The sequence below is a fragment of the Pararge aegeria genome, chromosome 7 (assembly GCF_905163445.1).
Source record: "Pararge aegeria chromosome 7, ilParAegt1.1, whole genome shotgun sequence".
Lineage (NCBI taxonomy): Eukaryota > Metazoa > Arthropoda > Insecta > Lepidoptera > Nymphalidae > Pararge > Pararge aegeria.
In genome coordinates, this window is record NC_053186.1 from 5,212,279 (window position 1) to 5,231,985 (window position 19,707).

A 19,707-nucleotide genomic window follows, 5' to 3' on the forward strand; every position below is an offset into this window, starting at 1 on the left:
TTTAAGCTGTTTAATGTCTATTAAAGAAAACCCCTTTCGCAGCAAATCACGATTTCCCATTATCTTAAAAATCCGGAAGGCTCTGCTCTCTTGCAATCAAAAAGGACTATTCATCTTACTGGTTTGGATTCCAAGCCACTCAGGTATTCCAGGAAACGAGACTGCTGACTCATGTGCCAAAACAGCTGTTGAGTCAGGTTCTCTAGATCATTTTAAAAATTCATCGCAGGACCTATGTACTCTTGCCAAAACATATATGGAAACAGCCTGGAAAATTTTTTGGAATGATTCCAAATTGGTTAAGGGTAAGTTTTACGCTACCATCCAACAAAACATACCAAGACAACCCTGGTTTTGTCACTCTCGGAGTACAAATCGCTGGACTTCATCCACAATTTCCCGATTGCGTCTTGGTCATGCTAGCACACCTGTACATCTGGCCAAACTCCGGATAAGGGACAACTCCATCTGTGAGTGTGGCTTGGATGAGGGCACTATAACTCATATTATTTTTAACTGTCCCAAACTTACCTATCCCCTCTATGACGTTCTTCCTCCCAAAGTCCCCCGTCCTTTGAGTGTTAAATGTTTTTTAATGTTTGTTTTCAGTCCTTATTGTAGATTTTTATGTAAATATATAGTAAGTAATAAAATTAAAGTATAATGTACAAAAAATATCCGTGTTAGATATATATGCATGTGTTGTCTGTGCTGCCTTAGGTTAAAGAGCTAACTAGCTAATAACAACTATTTCTTGGTACAAATTCAAAATTAACTTTTCATTAGTTTCACCGATCAATCTCCTTCGTGCCTTCTTCATCTACAAGACACTGGCGAAGTACCTTGTGCCCAGTTGGCACAGACAAAAGCCATAAACAAGAATTGAATTGAAGACAGACAATTAATCTACGTCCAAGAATTTACGACGAGTTTATGAATGTTACCCCTAATTTCCCTTAATAATTTGTTGTTATCCCTAATTTCCCACAGAAACGGGAAATAAATATCTGACTCAGCCATAGCGAAGCGTGGCCAGGTAGCTAATCTCCGGAACACCAACCGGATTTGAATATTTTTTTGTGCACAATAGATGTGTTATTGACGGCTGAACTCACATGAATTTTCATCGCACACTTCGTGCCTCGCCGAGCGAACAATCTCATGGCTAAGAGCCCCGAATGGTCTCGAAACTAGTCGGGCAAACTATGACAAAAATTCACATGGCATTTCAATGCTAAAATAGTTTATGTATAGTGCAAATTCTAAGTTTTTTTGTTTTAGGTTATTTAAGATCACGTTTCGGTATAGAGCAATCGAATTAGGCAGTTAATATATAAGCTTTAATATATTTACTCTGGTAATAGCGAAGGTGAGGGGATGCTACGTCGTTGGTTACGGTATAATGTATTCAACCGAAAAGTTGGACGGAAAAAATACTTAAAGGTAACAGAAGGAAGTTGTAAGAGGTTATTATCATGAAAAACACAGTTAATAACCACCGCTAGCGTTGCGTTCTTCTCGTCGTATCATTAACATACCTAATCCTTCATTATAATCATCACTATCAATCTACCGGCCTATTTTCTTTCAGAACGACACCGTTATAGACCCTAGTCCACCTGGCAAAGTGTACCTAGATACTCGTAGCTAGATTTTACACGCCTTTGAGAATATTATCAAGAAGTCATGCAGAGTGCATTGCGGCCCGAAGTTCTACCACCTGAATGGCGAATTGTGAACCCGTTACCAAAAACCCACGCCGTTGGTAAGCCGCTCAATATTTATATTACTAAAGGGCCCCTTATACAGACAATCAGGAGATGGCAAGAAAATCAACGCGATCCATCGCTTCCAAACTGCCATCCACACACGAGCAATCGATCACAGCAATTTTTTTTCCACTTCAAGTCAGCCCTTGACTGACCACTAAGATTGTAGTCGGCTAAACTGTTAAGGAGTATGACAGTTATATTGAACCCATACCCGATATCTACGCGACATCGTACAGGAACGCTAAATCGCTTAGCGGCACCTCTTTGTCAGTAGGGCGGTAACTAGCCGCGGCTGAACCCAGAAGATAAATTTTTAAATTACTACACTACACTACACTACACTACTGTATACTTACATTATGTAGTCTCAGATAATAAGAATCCATTATTTGAGAAATAGGCTGGTACTTACTACTAACTTGCATAACCTGAGCCACAAGACTGGGAATTCGCCACGGGCTGTAAGTATTGTTATCTATAGGAACTTTAATTGCTCGAAGCTAGCTACTGCTTATGTTACGAGTAGGTATGTTTCTATAGATAAACCGGCCGTCATAAACCCGGTTAGCTTCACATATCAACTAGAAAGCTACCGAGAAAGGACGCCCTATGCGGAATGCGAAGCTTTAGGCGCACTGGTTTTCCTGCTTTGCAATTTTATTATGACACTCGCAGAAGGTAATTATTATGGCTTGTTGGCATATAATTTAATAACTGTAAATTATATGCCATTCTTAACATCACGTATCACGATATGACCAAGAGGAGCGGAGCATCGATGAAAAAAAATATTCGTTTTGCGAGATTCCGTTCCGTGCCCTGCGTAAACGGTCAAAGTTACGCCAATGCAATGTATGTGAATCTGATTCCTTTTAGTAAAAACTATGGCAGTGGTTTACTCAAAAACTATTAGCCTGTGAAGTATTATTTCGGTTTACATTTACACGTTGTACTCGTATATCAGAGACAGTGTGAGCAGGAGCTCTATATTATTTCATCATTTTCCGCGCTGCATGCGAACAAACAGATAGAAAAAATTCTTTAAATATAAGTTCGTGTTCTGCATGGTATTAAACATTTCCGCCATCAAAACTATAAAAGGACAATCAATAGTCCAGTTACAGTTCTATTTTAAAAGTAGATAGATTGATTAGCATCCGTTAAGAAAGGTTTTTACTATAATCCAAATAGGTGCAGTAGTTGTTTATTTATTAGATTTTTCAGGGCAACACGCAGTTCTATTACACAGAGTAATACCGTATTTTATTATCACATAAACCAATGAAGTTTCCACCACTTAGTTATACATAAACGATAACATTAACCATAAATTGCTTAGGGAGCAACTTCCAAGAAACATTTGGAGTATTATATCAAAGTGCTTAGAGTTTTTAAATTGTGTGTGTTATTAAGAAGCGGGCTTTGTAATAGTTATTTGTCTAAAACCGACAATGTTAATATATGTATTTTAAAAATAAGGCAAATAATGTTACATGAGCTATTTGGTAATTTATTATTTTCTCTGATGGGACTTAAAAAGCTTCGGCTGAGGCTAGTCACCACACAGGTTAGCACTCTACAATCTTAGACTGCGTCATCACGTACTACTAGGTACATAATATTGCAATGAAAAGTAAACTTGCAGTTAAATCGAAAATAATTTCTCATTATACATCATCATCGTCAGCCTATGAATGCCTTTGCTGCTGGGTACAGGCCTCCACTCTTATAGAGTGAGGTGTTTTGAGCTTACTTCCACCACTCTGGTTAAATGTGGGTGGCGTGCTTTATATATTAGTATCACAGTGGTATAACGGAGACCGCGCAACACCGTCCTCTGTGCTACGGGCATCTGCTGCCATCACCAACCCGTCTGCTCAGCTTTGTGATTATGAGAAAACCCTTTGGTAGAAGCGTTGGATTATTATAGGCTATTGATGCTTTGTCATAAGCATATAGTCCAGTTTAGTGTTCACCATAAGCGGTGATAGTCCAGCACGTTGGACTTGGAATTCCAGCACGCACCTCTAACTTTTCTAAGTAATGTGCGTTTTAAGTAATTAAACTATCACTTGCTTCAACGGTGAAGGCAATCATCGTGAGGAAACCTGCATGCCTGAGAGTTCTCCATAATGTTCTCAAAGGTGTGTGAAGTCCACCAATCCGCACTAGGTCAGCGTGGTGGACAACGGCCTTAACCCCTTCTCATCGAGGGGGAGCCCCCCCCCCCCGCCCTTTAGTGGGCCAGTAATGGTTTGATATGATGATTATGATGCTTATGATGATCACAGTGGTAATAACCGACTTAACCTTCTCTCCGATGCACAGTGCCAACAGATTACTATTGTTAAGCTTCGTACCGGTACGCTAAATCACTTTGCCAGTAGGCACTAGATGCGACCGAAGACTCATAACAAATATTTTATAAAATCCATGTATACATTTTATTTCTCTGTCTGTAGAGAAGATAGAGGTAGGCGAAGGAATGTATCCATTGGTACGTAATTTTAATCTTCAGCTAGACAAGGTTTAACGGCATAGAATCCTGTTTCTTTGTTCAAAAACCTCGCTATCTACTCCGAACTACCCCAGTGAAGTCACACGCCCAAGAATGTTGAAAGCTGAGCCTATTCAACTAAAAAAACATTGCATATCTTTCTAAAAGCTTGTTCGCGATAAGCCTTTGCCTTGCAAATTCAAAAAAAAGTGACCGTAATCAGTGCAGCGAAGCGAAAAGTAACTGTAGGAAAGTATACATGACCCGAGTAGTCAGTATACAATATACTGTATACAGTCACCTCAAGTCGCGCAGTATGACCGCAACCGCCTAGCGGTCAAGGCAGCAGTGCCTAGCGCGGAATTCAAAAAAAGTTAAATAAAAGCGCGCGCGTAACTGTCAATGTCATTTTACTTTAGCGTTGATAATTTAAAAAAAAAAATTTATAAATAAGCTTTTCTAATCTAGCCGTTGGATTTATATAGTAGGGATAACTGTTTATGTGGCCGTGGATAATGAATTCGTGATTGTGTATTGGAGCCCGTTAAACAGGTGAAGAATATATATTTTTTAATCAATAAATAATTATTTAAAGGTATTTTACATGTCATCACAGATTTTTTTTTCTGCAAATGCATATAACCGTTGATATTTAATTCAAGAATATTTTCCGAGAATTGTTGAAAAACGTTTTTACCGTTATTTTCTTAATTTTATTGCTAAAAAGTATAAAAAAAGTACAAAGACATGGATGAAAGAGCCCGTTTTTATAGTTATCAGTGCTCAGCCGAGACGATCGGGAATAACGGCCCTGCAATCATAGGTTGTTGATCTTCCTACTGGGCGCACTACAGAAATAAAACCAGAATGTTTATTAAGGAAAGCCCACCTTTAAGCCCTACTTAGTCTAACGAGCAAATTTATTATAACTATTGAGTGCAATAGCGCAAATAAAATGCGAAAGATAATTTATTTTTATGGTTCGAAAATGCAGAGTTAAATTGTTATGTAGGAATCATTATAAAATTGAAACCAACAGCTAAAAATATAAAAATAAACCGTACTTTTTTGAGAGTGACTTAAAAAAACGTCTTTTAACGTAGGTAACATTGCTAGGCATAAGCTTCCTCTATCATAGCAGAGAGGGTTTAAGAGCACAAATACACCCAATGATTTTTTAACCCTAAAGAAACTCTGCAAAATTGTTTTTATTATTTTAGCAGAACGACAAATGTCTATTTTTTATATTTATTGTCAATATTTTTTTTTTCTGCAAAAAACAAGTCCAATTATATTTTTGAACGTCTTATAACTCAATTTGCTACTAAAAAGTTGTTGTAAAAAGAGCGGCCGGTCGTGAGTTCGCGTTGGTCGCGTTCCGTTGTGTAAATGTAGGTCAGTGAAATGAACGAAACACGGTCCCGTATGGAATCCGACCCGGACCGACCGCGGCCGATTTTGTAGCACCAACATGACATACATTCTTTTATTATTCTTTATTCAAATTAATTTTTCGCGAGTCATAAAGTTGTGTTTTTAAGAACCCAACTGCTGTTTTTACGATTTCTGAGACGAAGGTACATAATAATATGGGTGACAAATGATGGCCGGAAATTTTCGTAAGGCAATTTAATAAATTGTATATTTTAAAGAAATATAGAGTATTTTAATAAAACAACAAAAGCATATATATATATATGCTATTATTAGCTTTTTTTAAAGATTTCTAACACAAAGATATTATGGGTGGCAAGGACTGCACTATCAGTGTTGTGGTTTACAAAAGGATTCAAATAGTTACGAAAATTTAGTACCTAAATATTATATTTAATATATATTAAATCAAACCAGTCTTTAGCTCTTAAAATTGCTATTTCCAAACAGAAAGATGATTTTACTTTCTAATATAACGAATTAAAAAACTAACACAAAGCTTTCGCAAAGGTTGTCAGCTGTACAGCCAAAACGATGCCAATATTAAATTAGGTACAAACTTTGGTATCTTAAGAACTCTACTTACATTTCAATTGACTTAATTTTGAGATAAGCTGAGATAAGCAGGTTCTGGGGTCATTAACATCGGCGGCTAAGCTCGGGAAACAGAAAGTATGCTCGCTGCCGTTATTCAGACATTGCTTGCGATGAAAGCCTGAGTCTTTGACATAGTGTCCTTCTTTTTTGTGTGCTGTCGGCCTAATCTTTTGCTCGTTAATTTTATAGTCACTTTATGGTCAGATCAGTTAATTTTATAATTCGCACGCGAGTCTCTCTATCTGAAAATTTAAAGAGCTTTGGCAAGCTCTTTATAAAATAAGATGCTCAAGAACACTTTCCAGAAATATTTTTTTTTATTTTAACTCGCTTACCCGGTGAACTTCGTACAATCTTAAACTGATTTGATTTCATCCATTGCATTGTAAGAAATCCGAAGCGGCAATAATAATAAAGAAAGGTGTTTACATTTAATTACAGGGTCTTCCTCAAACTAATGCGAAGCATGCATTAAAAAATATACCTTGTTGGTCGCCAAACACTGTACAAATCGCTCAAGAATATTTATCAGACACATTTATGATATTATTGTCACCTACGTGACCACTACATCAGCGTGTGCATACATTTCGTTGGACATGGCAGCTATAATAAATACGTGGTCATTATTACTCAATGGTTAATTCGAAGAAATCAACCAATATAAACTCAGATCACGAATGAATTATGAAAATGTATTAGTTAAACACAACGACATGTGTAACTAGTAAGTACTCAAGCAAAATAAGAGAGAGACAAGTCTATATGCCGCTTGAGTGTAATAAAAAATATATGACAGAATTTCAAGTGAAAATACTTCGACAGAGACTTTTTACTTTGTGCACAGTTTTCTGTATGTTAGCGTATACCGAAGTCCAACTAGCTTGTTAGTCTAAAAGCCTTGCTATCTTGTTGGTCTAGTAGCTAGTTCGGATCATGAGGACCTGGGTTGGATTTCCGGTTCAGGCCAGGAATCTTTATGTATCTTGTGTATGTAAATCCGATACATCCAATTGGATGTTTCAGTTAATAATTCTCAGTCCAGCCCGGAGTTACGAAAGCGGTGTCTAATTTCGTACCTCGAAGAAAACTATAAGATATAGGTTCAGTTTTTTGTTAATTATCATAAAACCCACCAAACTGCAAGGGCAGCGTGGTGGGTCCATTTTCTTAAACCTTCTATCGAGTATGGCCAGCATTGAGTCGTTTATAGGCTTATAATGATGATACCGTTATTTTTTATTCTTCGTTGTATTTTTAACCAAATTTATAATATTATATATGTAAACAAAATTATTCGATATTACGTACGTAAAATATAGCTCGGTCTACAGATCTATGTTATAAACTCATAGTGATCATGTCTGTTATATATCTAAATATAAGTAGCCTCACTAAAGCTTCAATACAAGGTTACTCCTAAAGAAATTTAGGAGTTCTAATTCTCCACTTTTAATAATATTTTCTTCACGTTTGGTATAGTGAACTCCACACACGTAGTTTTGTTTTAGTTTCATATGTACAATAAATCAGTCTCACATACATGCGAGATAGGTAGCACAAAGTTATGGGAACATTACGTTAGTTACGGTAGAACATTAATTAAATTACGGACTACAATCTTATAATAGAAAATATATCCAGACACGTGCCTGAAGTATCCTGCCTTCATCACTACAAAAAGTAAATTAAGAAATACAAGAAGACGCGACAGTTTTAAAACTGAACTAAGTATAAATACAAATTTAAAAGAGAAAAACTCCAAACTAGTCCGGAATTATTATTTTAAGTTATATTGAATAACTAAGTCATTAAATAGATCATTAGATAAATAAACACATTATAATTAAATTCTAATCCGGACCCATTAAAAATGTAAATCCAAATTGCATAGATTATTTCCGGATCCTCGTTAGAATCTGCCGGACGGATTCGAGTATTTACAAAAAGCCTGACTTTGAAAAGGGCTTGTGGTGGTCTCCAAATAACCCGACTAGATGGCGCTACTAGATCCAATAGACCCTGGTCCCAGAGCACACAACTCTGAAGAATATCTTCCTATCGCTACGGTCGAGCGCATCACCATAGTAGCTCCCGTACTTGCTTGAAGGTACTGCCCAGGCCTACCTGAAATTGAATTTTGAATTTGAATCTTTGACTCTTTTTTTCTCAATAAACTTAACATTCTTAGTCGTCGGACTTGGCACTTTCAGTACTTTTGAAAAAACTTTAAGTTTGGTGTCTGATTTATTGAGGTAGGTGTAGACTAACGGTGAAGCAATACGCTGCGTGCCGTTATTTACGCAGGCGAAGCCGCAGGGCAACTCTAGTTACAAATATATAGAGGTGTACCCTATACAGATCTATAGTGGAGTCATTATTAGACTCTGGTTTTTTCTATAATCTATACAATTCGTCAGGTAATGCACACAGAATGACATTATAATGCAAAACATGATTTTGTAATGCACCCGCATGGTAGGGTTGGGAAATCATTGCACTAACACACCGGTAACAATTGCCAATTTATATTGATTGCATATAATTTAGATTGTCTATGGGATTTCTCTTTTTAGGGTTTCGTAGCATCGAACATCAGCAGAAAAATTATACGAAGTTTTTTTTAATTTCATTTACTAACTACTTACTTATTGCTATCGATTTTAAATTATACATACTTGAGATTAAAAAGAAATTAATAGCTTAATAGTGCTATTCTTATCAGGGAAGAGATGGAAATGGTTCATCAGCAGCATCATCAACAACTCGTTACTGCCCTCTACTACAGGGCAGGGATCTCTTCTTCTTCTGAATGAGAAGGATTTAGCGTAGTCCACACCACGCTGGGCAAATGAGGATTAATTATTGGAATTTAAATGGGTTCCGGGAATACTTAAAACGCAGAAACTCATTACTAAGTATGAAAATTTATACAAAATGTAATAAACAAAGAATCACAATAAAAACTCGGGAAAAAACTTACCGTAGTGCGAATATAAAAACGATTTATTAACATACAATGAGCAGAAGCAAAGAATTTGGCTGAGATACGGTTACGAGTTTTGCCCATGAACCGAATACATTCCAAAAATGTATAAGTTATTATTATCTCTACTAATTTTATAAAACTGCCTCGGTGTTCTCGTGCTTAGCATGTTCGAATAAATTTAAAGTTCTGGGTGCCCATTGTTCATAGAGACAGGGCTTATTTGAGCTTAGAGACCGGGGTTAGGGAACTGCTCCGCTAGGCCACTGCACACTGTTACATTGCAGCCCTAGAATAGTTATGCCACTTTTAATATGACCCTTCGACGTTTCCTGTGCCCCTGTGAGCATGTCAAGCCATCCGATTGATATCACTCAACTTTTTGACACTATTGAACTAAGTCCTAGTAAGTTACTTCTGACGGCCAAAACGCATCGGAGCAGCATGGACAGTGGAGCAGCTCTATATAAAACAAAAGAGTGATATAGAGCTCACCATGCTTCTTACCATGCTTCTAATGGATAGTAAACTTGTCTTGTATTATAATAAATTTTCATATTTATCAGCCGTCTCCTGGACTATTTTATATGATGTTAGAGATTCATATCACGTTACTTAGTAAAATCGGATGCAATATGAGTACGGAAGTTTGGGCAACAAAATGGCGTTGAATCATTTACATTTTTTACCTCCGACGCTAAAACGACGGTGTGTTATAAGCTTTACGCGTGAGTGTTTGTGTTTGTGTGTGCGCGTGTGTGCGTGTATGTTTGTGTGTGTGTGTGTGTGTGTGTGTGTGTGTGTGTGTGTGTGTGTCTTTGGCATCACACCAAACGAACCGAACGGAAGAACCGATATAGATTTCGTTTTATTTGTTTTAAAGATGAATTCGTCAGGAGTTTTCTCAGCTTTGATAATCGGTTCAAGATGGCCGCCGCCACCAAATAGCTAGTTAAGTGTTTTGGTTTCACACCTGCCTCAATATGGGTATCAAATGAAAAGACTTGACAAGTAGAATACTATACATTATGAAAACTTCCTCATCCAAGATGGCCTGCACCACAAAACGGCGTAATCCATTTTTTTTAATTCCCTTACTATTGTAAACTATATTACAAGCCGGGGTTTTTTTTTAATTTTAAATGTATACATTCATCATAATTCGGAGTTCAAGAATTTTCATCTCGAAAACGACTCTTCGGTGGCGAGCAAATCTATTTAATATTAAGGCTATAATGAATGATAAGCAATGCTGTCCTCATTACGAGCGAAAGCGATTTCCAATAATGAGTACTAGGACAACATAAGTTATAAGAGACAGAGATTGAATTGAATTAATTAAGACACATTAGCGCGCACCGTTAGGATAATAGACGTAAAAGGCACGAAGAATTGACTAATACCGACCAGTATATGTGGCGCCATACGATAGAAATTATTTGTTCTCTTTATACCTATCTAAATCTTCTGATACCCAAGTAATTAGTTCCAGATATATTAAGACTAGTTCTGCCGGCGTCTTCGCTTAACTGAATAGCCTTTCTTATGCTATAAACACAATAAATAATTCCTGCCTGAAAAATCTCGCAATCATAATGTTAAGTTTTAGGTATAACGAGATTAGAAGTATTAAATTTATAATAATTATTTGTACATCGATTTACGTTGATGACATTTAGTATTTAAGTCTTGTACTTAAATACTTATTTACTTTAGTAAATAAGAATAACCATGACCAACCATAACCATGCATTTATACCATACGGGATATAAAGTAGGCAGTAATCCATATTATATACCAGTATTCTAACTCCGGGCTGGTACTGACAATTTTTTTATAAAATATTCTAGGTGGGAAAATAGTGTATGCTCAGTAATAATTCAGTCACTTGAAAATAATTGAATATAAGTATCTGTGGCGTGACATTAAATAATGATTTAATAATCTGTGATGCCATTTAAACGCTATGGAAGCCGTTACGACCGGTAATCGCGCTAGATTTTAACTGTAGTTTTTCTTATCTGCATCTAGATATATATCGTGTTAAACTATTTTCTTGGATATTTATATTATTACTAGCAAATGTTAGCAACTTCAGCTTCACTGAATTTCCGAAATCCGGTCAGATTAAGAATTTTTTTGCGGTGCCTCCAGAAAGTAATCTATGGGTAATGCTAAAGGCATATAAACGTAAAAATTATCAACCCGTTACTGGTCCACTACATAGCGTGGACCGTGGTCACCTTTTGGAATGAAACGGAGTTTAGGTCGTAGTCTATCACACCGTTTAAGGATTGGTAGACTTCACACGCCTTTTAGAACGTTATGGAGAACTGTCGGGCATTCAATTTTTCTCACGAACTTTTTCTTCACCCTTAAAGCAAGTGATATTTATATTGCTTAAATTAAAACAGCCCAAAGGGATTAATAGTGAACGTTGAAATTTTTTATTTAGTTTATATCCATTCCTTAATGGGCTAAGTAATAAAATGAGTTTGATTCATAAAATTTTATGGTTACGAGTAAAAGTAAGTATGTATTTTCGAGTAGGTACTTTACGTGTATTTTTATGTTTGCCCGAATAATGAATAGTTTTGGAAAGTGGCTGGTTAAATTTTTCATGTTACCTGGTGTTGGTTTAAAAGCAACATGAGCTGTTTGTTAAGGTAGTGCCGATATGTCCTTATAACCTTATATTTATACGTGAAAAGAAAACTTAGAAACCCTTTGCCTCTTTTTCCCCACGCTTTAAGTATAGCGCACTGAAAAGAGTTTTTTCCATAGTATTCACCTGAGGAACCTACCTAACCTACCATGCAAGGAATACGCCGTGTTAACCGCTCGTTTTTTTTTAAATCCCAAGTAACCAGTATATTTTAATGTTTCACATCGCTCATCAACATAAACCCATTACCGGGCCACTAAAGGGCACGGGTCTGCTCTGAAAAGAGTAGGGTGGGAAGGATTTAGGCAGTAGTTCACCACGCTGGCTAAGTGCGGATTGATCACACGCCTTTGGGAATTTAAAACTTTCAAGCATACAGGATTCCTTACGATGTTTTCCTTCATCCTTAAAGCAAGTAATATTTAATTGCTACATATAAAAACGCATATAACTCCTTAAAATGAGAGGTGCGTGTCGGGGATTGAACTCGGTCCGTTCGAAAGGGATGACGAAGCCTTGCCCACTATGCTATCAACGCTTCAAAATCACTTATCAGCCGGGTACCCCATTACAACAAACTTCTTTGGTTTGCCCATTCAGTAATGATGTATACGTAATCGGCGATAATTTGTAATTTGGTCAGTGTATGTGTGCCAGACAACCGTTAGAGTGCCGGACGTGTGAAAGTTGCTTCTTGCTGCTTGCGCCTCTGCCTACACGTAGCGTGAGATGACGGCAGGTTGCTATGGCAACGGCCAGTTTGAATCGATAAGGATGAAAAATTTTTTTTAAATAAAACTGCTTGAAATATACATACAAATAAAAATTCTCTCTAATCTTTCGCTTGCTGGTTGCTGCGTGATTGAAGTACAACGGAAGCCGTAAGCGAAAGTGTGTCTTGCCACAGGAACTGTGCATTTTTCCGGGAGTAAAACCCGATCACCAAATATCTCTTGGTTTTGTCTTTATATCAATTTTTTTTAAGCATACCATTTATCTAACAATGCGATTTCGATTCATCCTATAACTATTACTATTCTTTGTTAGTGAGCGGAACTGAGACGGATGGTTACCAAATTATATTTTAGACTTCCAAAGCCGGGCACCCATCCATTTACTGACATGGGTCAACGTTGCTTACCCTGCGCTTTCGACTAATATGTAGTGCTGCTTTTAAGCCACACATTATTAATGCAGTAATTTGTTATAGGGAATTCAAAGTGTTTTTTATAAGGCAAAATCGTACTACGTCCTCGGGACAAGCATTTGCGATTGGCAATCGTGATTAAAGGATTGCAAAGAAGAAGCCGCAGGGAAAATCTAGTAATAAACAATAAAATCTATCTATTCCAAAATCTTCAGATGGCTGTCGAACTAAGTAGTGCCTTTTCCCTTAGGGTACGTTCCCTAATTAATTATTGTAATGACATGAAATAGCATTTACCCGTGTATTTGTGTGCGTATGTAACAAGTGTTTTTGTCGCCTCGTACCCCGCCTTGTCCTACGCGCCGCCTTACGCTATGTGAACCGGCTCGTTTTAGCGAAGATAATCGTCGCTTATTTTCAAACTTTATGTAAAGGCAAAGTTTCTTTACTTTAAATATCAGAAGCGACAAAGGTATTTATTTTGATAATAATTCATTCGCATCTAACTATAATTCACATTTTATAGAATTAATTGAATACTACAAAATGTGTATTGTGAAATAGAGTAACCAATTTAAATGTATTTATTGCTCACTATTTAGGCCACCATTTAACAGATAATTATATACGTACTTTTTCAAGAACTATTTGAGAATAACAATTCCACCATACATTTTTTTCATCTAATTCTTAGCTTGGGATACCTGTAAAATGCGGCTTCGCTTGAAAAATTACCCCGAAAAATTACCGACTTTATATATTTTTTGTCAAGTGTCAGTCCCCTAAACTTTACAATCCGCCGAATTGGTGTCGTAACTCTAGACGGCGCCTAACGCCGTTAGACATCACATAAGATTTCGTGAAACGTATTTTTTCCCTAGGAAACACCTAAATCAATAGGCACCCGATTAAGGCGATTCCTAGGTTTAGTGATCAATTCTGGTAGGTATAGTTAAACTAGGACCATGGAAAACCGCCCTTAAAAGTACCGCTAGGGAAATAAGACTACCGTTAAGTTAAGCCGCCGGATCGCGGAAGGTTATCCACGGCACAGTTATAATTATAGGTTCTGTCTCATTATTACTCGGTAACGTTAGTACTTGTGGCTTTTAGTTATTTATTTTGAATGCTTCTTACCACATACGGAAGACTAAATAATAAAGCGTTTTTATATTTATTTATACTTCTAAACTACTAATATTATAAAGAGCAAAGATTTTGTTGTTTGTTTTTTGGTTTGTACCCAATAGGCTCCGATAGTACTGGACCGATTTAAGCAATGTATCGCAAAAAAAAAGATAAACTATAACAAAGTAACATAGCTGTAATTTATTTTCAAAAAAATTTGAGTTCCTTAAGAAAATTGCAATAATGTAAGCCAAAATAGCAAAATTTTTCCTTTAAAATTCTGTATATATATAAAAGTTTGCGTGCTCTAAGGAAAATATTGATTGATGATTAATAAAAATTAAACATAATTAAAGTACTTACTATCCTACAAGAAAGTCCGCGAGGTCTAAGTATCCGAGTATCTAACTATCATAGTTAAGTTTAGTTAATTCGCCATAGCAGCTTTTGTGCTCTAAAATTTTACTTAAAATGTTATTCTTTAGATCGCCGGTAGGAACATAATTGGGTTTCAACTTACATCAGTATCGCAATATTTATATAGCATTAAAATTCTCTAAATTTATTCCCATCGGACATTAAATGTAAAAGTAATTGCGAGTTTAATAAATTTAAAGACTACACCTAAACAACACTTATTGACTGACTGACTGTTTTTACAAGAATACAAAACTTGAAAATATGCATTATGCTTTAAAAATTAAATCAAATGCGGACGAAGTTGCGGGCAACAGCCAGTATTTAATATACTCTTTTTATTGAGTGCCAACCCATCAACGTCCCACTGCTGGGCATATGCCTCCGTTCTCATAAAAGAGAGGGTTTTAGAGAAAAATAGAGCACCACGCTGCTGTAATACGGATGGGCTTTAATGATTCTTATAACAAGTTAGTGATTATAACCGGGACCGGCTTAGCGTGCTCTCCGAGGCACGGCGGTTGACACTAAGTATTTTTCAACTCCGGGTTGCTACAAATAATTCTTTAACAGAAAAACCCAAATACCAAATAAGTTTTCTTCTGCAATAGAATTCGAAAGCTGTGAAGCTGTGCCTACGCAATAACCAATATTTAATATTGGTTATTGCGTAGGCACACAAAAACAAAAGCTGAATTTTAATCTATTTTCTTATAAAAAACATTATAGGTACTATGTCTGTGTCTAGGATGCATGTGTGAAGTTTCATCATGATGCTGTGATAGTACCGATGACATGTAACCAAAGAGCAAATAAACAAACAGACAAACGTACGAGTATAACTTGATGAGTATGATGCTTAAGGTATGGAGGGTAGAGGTAAGGAGAGTCATCTTATATGGGAGAAAAGTTGAAAAAGTGTCCAGTTGTATGCGCTAAATAACAGTTCAAAAATCCTCCACAATGGTGCTGGTGGATGCACAGGGTATGGTATGTATGTATGTATGTATGTAGCAATCGTAGATGAATTGAAGTATGCCGAGTTAAAAAATTTAATGTCATTATCGACTAAAGTAGTTAATTATTGAGAATTTCAACAACTTACGTTGTACAAAATATTGTGGTAAATATAACCTTACTTCCTTGTTTATTTTTCAAGCCTACTCTAACAATATTTGGTTTGGCGCTTCTTTTAAGAGTTACCTTGATGCAAATGTGGCGCCATCCTAATTTAATACATTTTGACGAAACTTTTTGTATACACAGATGATCCTCCTTACCTCTACCCTCCATAGCTTAAGGGTGTTTGTATGTTTGTAACTTATGTCAGGCACAAAAACAGCACCATCAAGACAAAATTTGCCACAGAGATAGTACGCGTGGTGTATAAAGATATAACATTAAGGTTTTATGTTTATTTAAAATAGTGCTCTTTTTCATACGACGACGTAAATCAGATCCTGACAAAATTCTCCAAGAAAAAACTGAGTAGTCCATGCACCTTTATAATTGGGAAACTGCCAGTTTCAGTTTCTACTAGTAGGCTATATAAATTAACCATTTTTAAAACTCTACTTTTCTCTTGTTACAGAAACCAAGAACAATGTGCAGACGGTCATAGCGAAGACACAGACAATCATACAAAATGGGGCCCCCCATTTCAACATGGCCTACTAGTGCACAGAGAGATATTAAAGTGATCAGTGGGAAGTGTGTAGTAGTTAATATTGTAGACAACTTTCGTGCCGTGGTGGGCTTAAACTATACATTTGTGTTTATATTGATACAAGTGTTACTCAGTTTGGTGACCGCTAGCCCTGTTATATTGAGTCTGGATTATTTACAAGGTAACTATCTGTCATTTATTAATAACTTAATTGTTTATACAATTTATTTTACAAGTAAAGGTTGTCACGTAAAGCTAATAAATGGGCTACTTAGCACAAAAAAGATTAAATCGGATAGTTTATTTTTTCTTTATTCCACTACAAGTTAGCCCTCGTCTGCACATCTTACTTGGAGGTAAGTGATGATGCAGTCTAAGATGGTAGCGGGCTAACCTGTTAGGGATTATGGTAGTCGCACCCCTAATCGGTTTCTAAACGACAACGCACCGGGAAACTAAATCTCTTAGCTGCACGTCTTTGTCGGTAGGGTGGTAACTAGCCACGGCCAAAGCCACACCCAGCAGGCCAGACCAGAGAAAATTCAATAATTGTAAATTTTTATTAAAATCGTTGTAGATAATATATAAGCCGATTTCTATAAATCGGAGTTATGGGTTAAAATGGAAGTAAACTTCAATCCCCTATTCCGATAGAATAGGGGATGGGTGTGGTGATGTGGATGGGTTAAAAAAATTGTCAAAAAATATTTTATGCACTGGAATCGTCTAGTTTCAGTTTTATTACTCTCCGAAACAGTTCCATAAATTATAGTTCAGCTCGTGAGAGAAGTCCATCGCGTCGTCAATAGTTTATTTGACCTACATCAAAACACTTGTTAAGACAAATTACATTGTACCTAAGCGACCAAGTTTCCTACTTCTAATAAGTGACTAATTATAACCTTAATTAGTATCACATATTTTGTCTGGTACGAGGCTTCCGCCATGGCTGGTTAGTGGTTACTACCAACAAAGACGTGTCTCAAGGCGATTTAGCGTTTCGATACGATCCTGCGTAGCAACCGAAAAGGGGTATTAGGTTTATATCACTGCTTTATTCTAACCGTGTGGAAACGGCAGATATGAATACAGTTGTTACCACCCCTCGTGTTCTCACGGGTGTCGTCCGACGCGACTAAGGGAATATGAACATCACACTGTTCTGATCTGCGACACTTCTGCTTAGCATTTTGATCATAGGTAAAATTCTCTCATTGGGAGCTCTCTCATTCCAACAGTGCACTGTAAGGGTCTATTTATGATGATACCCCTAAATGTTGAAACCCTTACTATCTTAGACTGCACCATGATTTTAGTTGTAGTTAAGAGCTAACTTAAAGTTGAATAAAAAAAAGGTTAAGTGAAACTCATTATTAAATTGCCATGAACGTTAGATGACCGTACGCGTTACGAATCGGTCCATTACTATGCATAGCTAACTGGTAAAAGTTTAAAAGTGAAAATAGTTTGTCATTTTGTAACACTGCATACCTACTCCTGTTTCAACTGTGAAACGCCCTTCTTCAAAACATACGTCGAGCTCTATCTTTAAACGTTTTAAAATAAAGTGTTCGTATTGTAAACACTTTTAAACCACCAACACGTCTAGCATGGACAGGAGACAATTATCTTCCCGGGGAGAGGATATAAATGTATCTTCTTCCACAGCTTTATCAGCTGTCAGAGCACAAGCGCACAAGTGGAAATAATATGCAAATAATATATCTATACTAATATTATAAAGAGGTAACGTTTGTGAGTTTGTGACGTTGTAAGGGATAATCTCTGGAACTTCTGAACAGTCTTTCAAAATTATCTCACCAATACAAAGCTACGTTATTGTGGAGTGTCATAGGTTATATATTAACCTGAAAACTAAAAATAACTTTTCATTGGAGTCGGAATTACAAAGTAAGTCGGAGAAAACTAAATGAAAATCGAAATCGTTTCTTACGAACGGTGCCTTAACGATGAGAGATATATAATTGAGTTCTATAGAAAAGTTGTAGAGCTTGATAATGTCTACAATAATTTCTTCACTCTTGCCTGTTCTAGCCCTACAGTATGTCGGTATATTTGATTATTTATTGTATTATTACTATGTGTATAATGTGTAGTTAATTTTCTATAAAGTCGCGTTTTTATTTACGTATGCTTATTAGTAGTTTAATTTGATTATATGTTTACGATTTTATTTATTTTCTATCGTCTCAGATATTTTGGAGGGTTGAAGTCAGACATTGTCGTAAAGGATATGCTACGCTAAGGTTTGTGTGATCTTCTGTGTTTTTGGATATTTTAACAAATTTGATTACAAAATTTGGAGCGGTCATAGCCCCCGGGGGTTCGAGCTCGGCTTTACTCTCGGAGGGCCGAATTCGAATCCCAGCACACACCTCCAACTTATCTAAGTTATGTGAGTTTTAAGTAATTAAAATTTCACTTGCTTCGCGGTGAAGGAAACATCGTGAAGAAACCTTCATGCCTGAGAGTTCTCTCCATAACCTTCTCAAGGGATTTTGAAGCCTATCAATCCGAACATGACCAGCGTCGTAGGTAGACTACGGCCTAAACTTTTTTCAATTTGAAAGGAGATCCTGTGTGTTGAACTTGGCAAAATTTCGAAAAGGAAAAAATGATTATCTTTCGATACTAAATTACCTGTGTCGGACAAATTTAAGTGTCTGTGTTTCCAACTTTCACTTCCTTTCCGCGGAAGAACGGGGTCGCATGTGTCACCTGTGAGGAAACATTGTTGTTGGCGAAAGGCTTTTACAACGAACATCGGGTGGCATTAGTTGATCTACCTGCTGATTCACATATTATGTCGCAGGGAGATAATACCGTGCAGCCGATTTTTTTCCTTTATGACGGGTGCCATGAAACTTCGTTTGCGTGGAATTCTTTTCAAGTTATAAAAATATTTTGAGTGATCGAATGTATTCGTTTCTAGTTGTATAATCTTACTACCGAATATTTGGCACATTAGGTGCCAAGTTTACATGAAATTAGATATTGAACATGAATTTTTCATGTAAACGTTAAGAATGTTTATGAATGGTATTAAGCTTCAAAGAATAACAAAGTACGCAATACTTTTAATGTTACTGTTATATTATCACATATATATATATATAATGTATGATTAATGTATATGTTTTGAGTTTTTGTATCTTTTTCTTTGTGCTTTTTCGAGGTAATCTTTACGTCTTTAATTACAAATCAAACAAATCCGGTATTTTCAGATCGATTTAATCTAGTGATGCTATTCTTATCTACAGAAAATAGTGAGAAAAGAATGGCAATACAAAATTGACTCATGTAAGGATTTTCGATTAGATTGATTTTGTTTTTTTTTCTTTGGTGTACGATATAATCTGATTTAAAGAGTCGAACT

At 36.4% G+C, this 19,707-nt stretch overlaps 1 protein-coding gene across 1 annotated transcript in view; it reads left to right on the plus strand.

Annotated features, from left to right (window-relative positions):
• The first annotated feature begins 4,735 nt into the window (after positions 1–4,735).
• LOC120625142 (serine proteinase stubble) overlaps positions 4,736–19,707 on the plus strand; it is a 40,753-nt gene continuing 25,781 nt past the window's right edge. Inside the window, exons 1-2 of the mRNA XM_039892104.1 lie at positions 4,736–4,821; positions 16,236–16,491. Coding sequence (XP_039748038.1) covers positions 16,290–16,491 — 202 coding nt within the window. The 5' untranslated portion in view covers positions 4,736–4,821; positions 16,236–16,289. The remainder of the gene's footprint in view (positions 4,822–16,235; positions 16,492–19,707) is intronic.